Source organism: Herpailurus yagouaroundi, unplaced genomic scaffold, assembly GCF_014898765.1.
Source record: "Herpailurus yagouaroundi ecotype Mexico unplaced genomic scaffold, PumYag 140, whole genome shotgun sequence".
Taxonomy (NCBI): domain Eukaryota; kingdom Metazoa; phylum Chordata; class Mammalia; order Carnivora; family Felidae; genus Herpailurus; species Herpailurus yagouaroundi.
Window position 1 is genome coordinate 94,031,377 of NW_024412395.1, and position 8,189 is coordinate 94,039,565.

General features: G+C 55.5%; 1 protein-coding gene across 1 annotated transcript in view; it reads right to left on the bottom strand.

Annotated features, from left to right (window-relative positions):
• Positions 1-353: 353 nt before the first annotated feature.
• IGFBP5 (insulin like growth factor binding protein 5) overlaps positions 354-8,189 on the bottom strand; it is a 20,179-nt gene continuing 12,343 nt past the window's right edge. Inside the window, exons 2-4 of the mRNA XM_040476197.1 lie at positions 4,887-5,116; positions 4,172-4,291; positions 354-3,041 (exon numbers count right to left, since the gene is read on the bottom strand). Of these exons, the coding sequence (XP_040332131.1) occupies positions 2,910-3,041; positions 4,172-4,291; positions 4,887-5,116 (482 nt within the window). The 3' untranslated portion in view covers positions 354-2,909. The remainder of the gene's footprint in view (positions 3,042-4,171; positions 4,292-4,886; positions 5,117-8,189) is intronic.

An 8,189-nucleotide genomic window follows, 5' to 3' on the forward strand; every position in this document is an offset into this window, starting at 1 on the left:
GAGTCACCCTCTGCAAAAGCACTGGCCTCACAGGTTCGGGTGAGGCGGCCTGAACGGCAGAAACCCGAAGACGCTGGTGGAGTGAAACCAGACCATCCTCCCCCACCTGTGGGTGGCCGACAGCAAAGAGCCGAGATCAGGGGCAGACGCCCGTTCAGAGTCCAGTAAACAGCAGGGGGACAAGAGGGGGCCCCTCTCAGGAACCAGGTCCAGGTCTTGGGAGGGGTGTGGGAAGGGGTATGCAATCCCTGGCTCAGTCTTTTCTTAGGGGCAACGGCACCCCAGTATCCACTTGGCAGATCCCAGTTAGAAGACTGCTCAAGATCCACAGAAAGAAAGGGCAGACAGAAGAATGAGGTGGGAAAGGTTTACAATACTGGCCTAAGACACAGAAACGTGAGTCGGGGGCTTGGGGACAGTTGTGCAGAGAGATGGGGCGCACGGACGCAGCAGGTCAAGTGAGTCCTCACGGCTGCCATCCCCGTAGGGCCCTCTGTCCTATGACAATCGACCATCTTTCCTGTCCCAGCCACCTGTCCAGTTGGGGGGGCAGGAGACCCCCCCCTCCCCGAGTTCCATAGCTACAAGTTTCCCACCAGCTGAAATCTATCTGCTTCTCTGCTGTCCCTCTTCACTGCCCCAAGTTCGGTGTTGGGGTGGCCTCCATGGTGCCACGCCATCGGGAGAGAGTGGAGAGAGCTGTGTTCACGGCAAGAAGGGGTCTTCTTTGCCAGTTTCCTGCCCTTTCCTGGCAGGTCTTCTTGAGCCTCAGAGGACAGCCCCACGGCTGCCAATCCGTGGAGGAAGTCAACAGGAATGGGAATTTTCCTGGTTCAAAATCTGGCTGCCAAATGACAGCACCCTTGGGGCATCCATTTCCTGGTCGTCCTGGCCTCTCGTCCATCCTCCACACCGAGGACAAAGCCTGCACCGGCCCGTGTGGGTGGAGAGCTCGAAAGACTCTGGCCTCAGTCCCTCCTTGCGGGTTGAAGGTAGCCACGTGAGCGCATGGTCTTGTCCCTTCAAAAGCACAGCCAGTCTCTGCCGATCCTTGCTCCTGTCCAGCAGCGAGGGTCTAGAACCTGCCTAAAGTTGCCCACTTTACTGGCCCTCAGGCCTGGATTAAGCTCATTTCTCTCTGAGAAACTGTGCCCCCATCTTCCTCTTTCTTTCCTCTCGAATCCCAAAGGGTGTAGAGGGTGGGGAGCCAGGGAGGCTTCTCTTGGCTCTGTCCTCCTTTCTGTTGCTTTGCTCCAAAGCTAAAACAGGGCAGTCCCCCTGCCCACTACCCCCGTCCCTCCAGCCCCCAGCCCTCTACGTGGGCCTGCGCAATGCAATCACTTTTACTGTTTCCCTGTATTTAAACCGGTTCACTTCCAGCACCCCTGCTGCCACCTCTCACTTCAGTCTCTCTCCCGCTCTGCCAGCGTGAAGGCCCAGAGAGGCTTTCAAAATGCAGGCTCTGCCCGGATGAAATGAAAAGGCTGGGCAGGACCAGGGGGTCCAACTTGGAGCTGGTGTGCGCGACTGGTGCAGGGCCCAGAGCCGGTTACTTCTGGAGGGTCCAAAGGATGTGCTGGGGGGGGGGGGGGGGGGGGGGGGAGGGGGGTGGTGCACTCAGGGGCAACGCACCATCGAGAGCCCTCATCTACCTGGCTCGGTGGTACCTATGGACACCCACACACGCGTACGGGGAATCGTGAAAAAATCCAACACCGTGGCCCGCCCAAGGTTGTGTTTGCCCCTCGAGGGAGGCTGGCCAAACCAGAGTTAAGGGTTGTGTTAGAAGAATTTGGGTTTTCTTGGTTTTTCCCCAAATGAGGAAGTTCCTCAGTGCCCCCAGAGGAACTCCTTTGAAAAGTTAATGCAAACCTTTGAAAGAAAGGAAAGAAGAAAAAAAAAGAAAGAGAATAGATTTATATGCCTTATAGATCACTACATGGAGCCTCGTAGATAAATACGAGGCCACATCGTTTTCAGCCTATCCTCCCCCACAGAGGCCGTGCTAATGGTGAATTGAGTGCAATGAGGGGCTGAAATCACCGTGCGTGTCGGCATGATCTAGTCACCCTGGAAGGGCAAGTCTGTCCACTCTGGGCGTGTGTACTGGGTTCTAAACGTCTGCACGGGGAGTGAAAGACGTACACACAATCTTTATGTATCTGCTTAGGAAAAATCTATCTCTCTAATGACACTCGGTTATTCATTTGCTCTGTTTGGAGAAGAATGGAATGCATTTTAGTTTTTAGAAGTTTTGGGGAGGGAGAACCCTCTGCCGGGTGAGAGGGGAGGAGGGGCGGGTGGGAGCCATGCAGCTCGCTGGCTGGAGGTGGAGACAGATCCAGGAGAGGCACTGACCCCTTCTGTCTTTTCCTTTCTCCCCCTGCATCCAATCCAGTCGGGAAAACCCCCAAGGGTGTCATCGAATGCCACACCTTGGGCCATACCTTCTAGTGCCCAAACGTCTCCCAACTCAGGCCAGGGCTGGATATGACAGGTGGATCCAGCCATGGTCCCGGTGATCTTTCCTTCCTGCCCACATTCTTCTTTCCTTTTTCCAAACTCGGTTTGTCTCCCCCTCTCTTCTACACGTGCACTTTCTTCCTTTCTCTCTCATGTTCCTCCTCCCTTCCCCTCCCTGTCCATTCAACTTGCTTCAAAAAGAAAACCATTTTCAAAGGTTGGGGGGGGGGGTCTCTTAGCTTTTTGCATCTCCGCTGTTGCCGGTTTGAAAGTTGAGACCTTGCTAGAGATTCCGAGGTCCTCAGTTTCCTCAAATAGATAGATATATGTATTTTTTTTTCCCTTAAATGAGATGAAATGAGTGGCGTCCTGGGGTGGAGGGAGGTGCTGGCTTGAGTCGGGGCTGGGGGTGGGACGGGGCGAGGGAAGGATGGGGAGGGGACGCATCACTCAACGTTGCTGCTGTCGAAGGTGTGGCACTGAAAGTCCCCATCGACATACTCCATGCCTGGCAGCTTCATCCCGTACTTGTCCACGCACCAGCAGATGCCACGTTTGCGGCCGCGGGAAGGCTTGCACTGGGGTGGGGAGAGCGACAGGCAGTGAGGGTGGCTGTCCCCGGAGGCTCTGCTCCTGTCTGGCCCTTGTCTTCCCTGCCCCCAGACAGATTCTCAACCCCGACCTCAGCCGTGGGGATCCAGTAAGCCCCCTGCACGGGGATGGCCCCAGGGAAGATGCTAACTTAGACAGTCGGCCCTTGATTAGCTCTTACAAGCTCTTTTTTATGTCACCCATTCAGGGTCCTCCGCCGCGGTGTTCTCCAGGCGGCTACATGATGACGAAGGCGGTGGTGGTGATGGTACCGGGCATCACTTGCACAGCTTCATCATGTAGCAGACTGAACTGCTGAACACTTACTACATAGAAGGTACTGTTCTAAGGGTTTCACAAAGAAGAGTCCATTATCCCTCCTAACTGCGTAAGGACAATGGGTGCAGTCATCATTTTGCACGAGAAGCTGGAGGCAGAGACATTAAATGACTAGGTAAGGGGGACACAGCTCATAAGTGGGAGAGCCAAGAATTGACCCAAGGCCACCTGGCTCTTGACCCCTGACCCTTGTGGACCATCAGTGTCAGTCACCTGGGAGGGAACGTGTTAGCAATGCAAAATTCCCAGAGTTCCATCCCGGAAAACTCTGGTCAGCAATTGGTGTTTTAATAAGCCACTTCCCAGGAAGTGTGAGAACCACCGGCCTGAGGTAATGGGTACCACTTGAATAGGCTCAATAGTCCGCGTTGCCCAAAGGGCAGGCTGGCTGCGAATGGGATGTAAATTATCTCGGGGTGGGGGGAGGGATACCTGCTGAAAATATGTTTTGAAGTCATCATCTGCTGGACATATGTATTTCTGTGTGTGGGGTTGTCAGAAAATAGTAGGTACAACGTGCGATATGACATAGTGATATAAAGCTTCCTTTTTAAATGGATTCATGGAAACAAGGTGGATCATTAAAACTTAAGTAGATCATAGCACAGGAGGGAACGGGGAGCCCGACGACCGGGCTACCTGCACGGAGACCGGAGGCTCAGGAAACACTATTGTTAATGACGGAAATCTTAAGCATTCAGAGGTAAAAAAAATTTCTGGCAAGTGCCATTTCAGGAGCCCTCTGAACCTGGGAGCAGGGGCGGGGCGGGTGGCGTACCTGCTTCCTCTTGTAGAATCCTTTGCGGTCACAATTGGGCAGGTAGACGGCACGGGGCACCATGCGTGGGCTACCTTTGAGCTCCTGCAGGGAAGCTTCCATGTGTCTGCGGCAGGGGCCCTGTGTGAGGACAGCAGGGGTGAGGGACACGGCGGCACCCAAATGGAGAAACCGCCTGTATACGCAGAGCGCGCGGCCGAGGGCATGGGGGCTGAAGGGTCTGTCGAGACTGTGGCTCCAATTACTTGCTACCTAAGATCTTTCCTCCTCTGGGAGGAGCCTGCGTGTGACTAGACAGGAAGACACATGCTCCCACTTACCTCCCACAACACCCACCCTCAGCTCTTCCGCTCTGCCCTGATTACATCCGGGGTGGTCGTCGGCAGATGCCCTAGGGGAACGTGCAGCCTCTGCCCAGGTGACGTCACAGCTCCTGGTGTGTTTGCTGTGGCAGCCCAGCACCTTCCTTGAATGAGCACCGCCTCTACTCCCGGGGTCCCTCGGTCAAGCCCCGAGGCCTGATAAACGTAGGCTGTGAAAATCCTCCTGAATCCCAAGCTGATCTGAGCGGTAGGCCCTCAGCTAGGCCCAGCCAAAGCACCTGCTGCCCACGGATGCTCATTTAGAAGCAGGGGAAGGTCAAAAGTCAGGGGAGTGGCAGCGGTGGCCAGGTGCGGATGCCGACAGAGATTAGGAGAGAATCCTCGAGACTCACCTGCTCGGATTCCTGTCTCATCTCAGGTGCAGAGATGACCCGGGGGTGGGCAGTGTTCTCAGCGCCCCCCACAAACTTGGACTGGGTCAGCTTCTTTCTGCGGTCCTTCTTCACGGCCTCGGCCTTCAGCTCAGAGATGCGGGTGTGCTTGGGCCGGAAGATCTTGGGCGAGTAGGTCTCCTCAGCCATCTCGGAGGTGGTTGGTTCCTCGTGCTCACGGGAGTCTCTCTCTGCAGGAGAAGGAGGCAGAGGATCAGCCTCAGGGGTGAGATGCAGGCTGTTGGGGGAAAATAGGTGACAGCCCAGCACGGACAGGAAAGGCCAAGTCTATCCTATGTGGGGTCTTTGTGCCTCCGGGACTGTTGGAGCTGGGATGGATTCTGACTTGGGCAACCGGGATAGGAGTAGGACGGTCCTCGGGATCTAGGCTAGCAGGGTGGTGGTGGGGACCATCACGAAGAGGAGGAGATCTGAGAGAGCCAGACGTGCGGGGCTTGGAGGGGAGCAGTGCTGGTGGCGGGGTGGGGGGACCTGGAACCTTTGAGCTGGCTCTGTGCTCTGGGCCCTGGGAGGCTGGAACATAAGTCAGCTCCAGGCCAAGAGAGGCTGACAGCTGGCTGGGGCTGGAGAAGTTATATATAGGAGAGACTTGGTGACAGTCTATAGTTAGCTGACTTATGACCTTTAAAAGAAGCAGGACTTTGTTCATTTATTTGTTGATCTGTTAATTCTACCCCTAGCCTTTTCTCCCTCCACAGACTTCCAGTACATTCCTCTCTCCTAGGCACCCTTCTCTGGGTCCCCACGTCTCCTCTCAGCTCTTTGACCCCACCAGCCTCGGCAGACACAGAGCCGCTCTTCCCAGTCGGTCAGGGCGTGGCCAGGATGCCCAGAGCAAGACCAGGTACAAGGTGGGGTGGGTGGGGGCAGGGAGGCCCCGTCTACAATGCCTCTTTTCTTTTCAAATTTTAGAAAGAGAAGACAGGGCTCTGGAGTGACCCAGACTGACTCAAATGAGGAGAGGGAAGATCCGGTCCCCTGCCCACTCCACCGTCACTGGGCTCCCCAGGAGCCATGAGGACAAGGCACCGGGATGGGAAATGGAGGGAGAGGACTCCAAGGAGGTGTGGATGAAGGGATGCATAGGGAAGGAGAACCTTGGTGGGAAGACACTGTTTTGTGTCCCCCGGGCAGAGGCCCTCTTCCCAGGGGGAGTTCCAGGTGTGGGGTAAGGAAGGCGTTTGGGGACCCGGCCTAACCCGGTCAGGATGGCAGGTGGCAGGAAGCACCTGGGCACCTGTTTGTCTCTTGGCTTGGGATTTGTCAAACTTAAGTGAATAGGTATCCGGTCTTTAAGGCCCTGGCAGGGAAGTTCCCCGCCCTGAAGAAGCCTCCACAGGTTTGCAGTGTTTTGGGTGGGGGTTAGCTGATTTGGGTATTTATCCATAGGCAGGGAAGTAGTCACCGGAGAGGAAGAGGACAGGAAGAGAGCAAATGGCGGAGCAACAGGCGGGCTTTCTCTGAGCAGAAAACTCAGTGCCAGGTCCCCATCCCCCACTTTTGGCCTTTCCCTCCCTCTTCCCACCTCGGCTTGACTCAGTGGAGTCAAGCAAACCTGCTGTGATGACTAACTGGCATGGTGATGTGCCTGGCAGATGGAGGATGCCTAAGGAGTGGGGTTTGGAGCAAACCAACTTTTCTTGGTTGCAGGACAAGTTAGAATGGGGTGCAGCACAGGGAGGAGCAGAGCTGGCTTGGGGTGGAGGGGGGGGGGACTCTGTACAAATTGAAAGGCTAGGGCTCTGTTATCTAGTAACTTAGTCCCAAACCCGAGGCTCAGGTCTTGGGGAGAGATGCGTGGAAAGGAAAAGCCAACTGTGGCACAGAGGGTTGCTGAGCCCATCTTGCTGGGTGATCTGAGACACTTCACTCAACCTCTCTGGGCATCACCAAGCATTCGGACTTTTAACAAGCAGTTGACAGCTGAGGTAGGAGAGAGGACAAGAGATGGTTGCCACTGAAAGGTTGGGGGCGTTCTGGGGTGCATGGCCACACCCTTTCCCTAATTGAGAGGATAACCACGTGAAGTGAGGGAGGGTGGGTGGTGGGTGGGCCAGATGCCGACCAGCACCCGGCAGAAGGCTGAGTGTCTCCTTCAGAAACTGCTCCAGCCTGGGCTGCAGGACCAGCAACTTGTCCTCAGGGGCACCTGCAGGGCCGGGCTCCGGGAGTCACCTCTTTCATGGGAGAGACCCCAGGAAGCTGCTTACCTCCAGGGGCTGCCTGTACCAGCTCCTGGAACCCTTCCAACGGACCCCCGGGTCCACGTCCCTGTGTCCAAGCACGAACAAGTACACCCACATTGTCTCAGGGTGCTCTTTCTACTTCCTGAAGACATCTGGGACGGGATCGCCACCCATCCTCCTCTGGCCACCTGTTTTGCAGGGGCCCCTCCGTCCCTTTGGTCAGAGGTTGTCATCCTCCAGATTTCGTGTCACCTCTCACGGAGCTCCTCTCTCTGCCTTGTGGGCCTGGCAGCATGTTGGCTCACAGCACTCCATATATCGACAGCTTTTCTCAAGACTCTTCGCCTCTTAGGACTTTTTCTAGGAAGTGCTATGGGCCACTCTTACCCTGGACTCACTCTTCCTGGCAGGAGGACAGGGCGGCTAACAGTGGTTCCATAAACTCGGGAGCGAATTTTCCTTGACCTTAGTCCTTTCTCTGAAGGTGTTCAAATACGGCCTCGGGGCTAGGCACGTGTTGATATAGGAAAATGAGGCAGATCCCTGTAAGTTCTCTGAGGAACTCAAAACACTCCTGCAAGCCCTCTCTCCTTCTCCAGGCTCACCAAGGCGGGGTTCCCGAGGGCACACCCTCCCCAGCGCACAGGCTCTTTGGCTGCTTCTGAACTTTAAGTTTTGATGTGCCTCCTGGTTTTTAGTGCCACTTAACCCCACGGGACCTCTTAGGCAGCAGGACAGTCGAGTATCAAAGATACTAATCAGGGTCTTGTGGTCACCTGCAGTCTCCAGAGACAGTGGAAACGTGGCACCAAGCCAGCGCAGAGCTACGAAGACTAAAAAGCTGGAAAGTAAGACCGGAGCTGGAATGGCAGAGCCGGCTAGCCCTACTCAGCTGCTTCCCGGCCAAGTCGTAAACAGGCGTTCAATTTGGGAAGGGTTTAAGTTTTGGGTGAGACAGGCAGGCACAGGTAGCTGGCTGCTCCTGCACTTTTTCATCCAGAGGATATGGACCAAAGCTGCAGAGGGGATTTAGGGGAAGACTTCCTGGTGAGTTGCC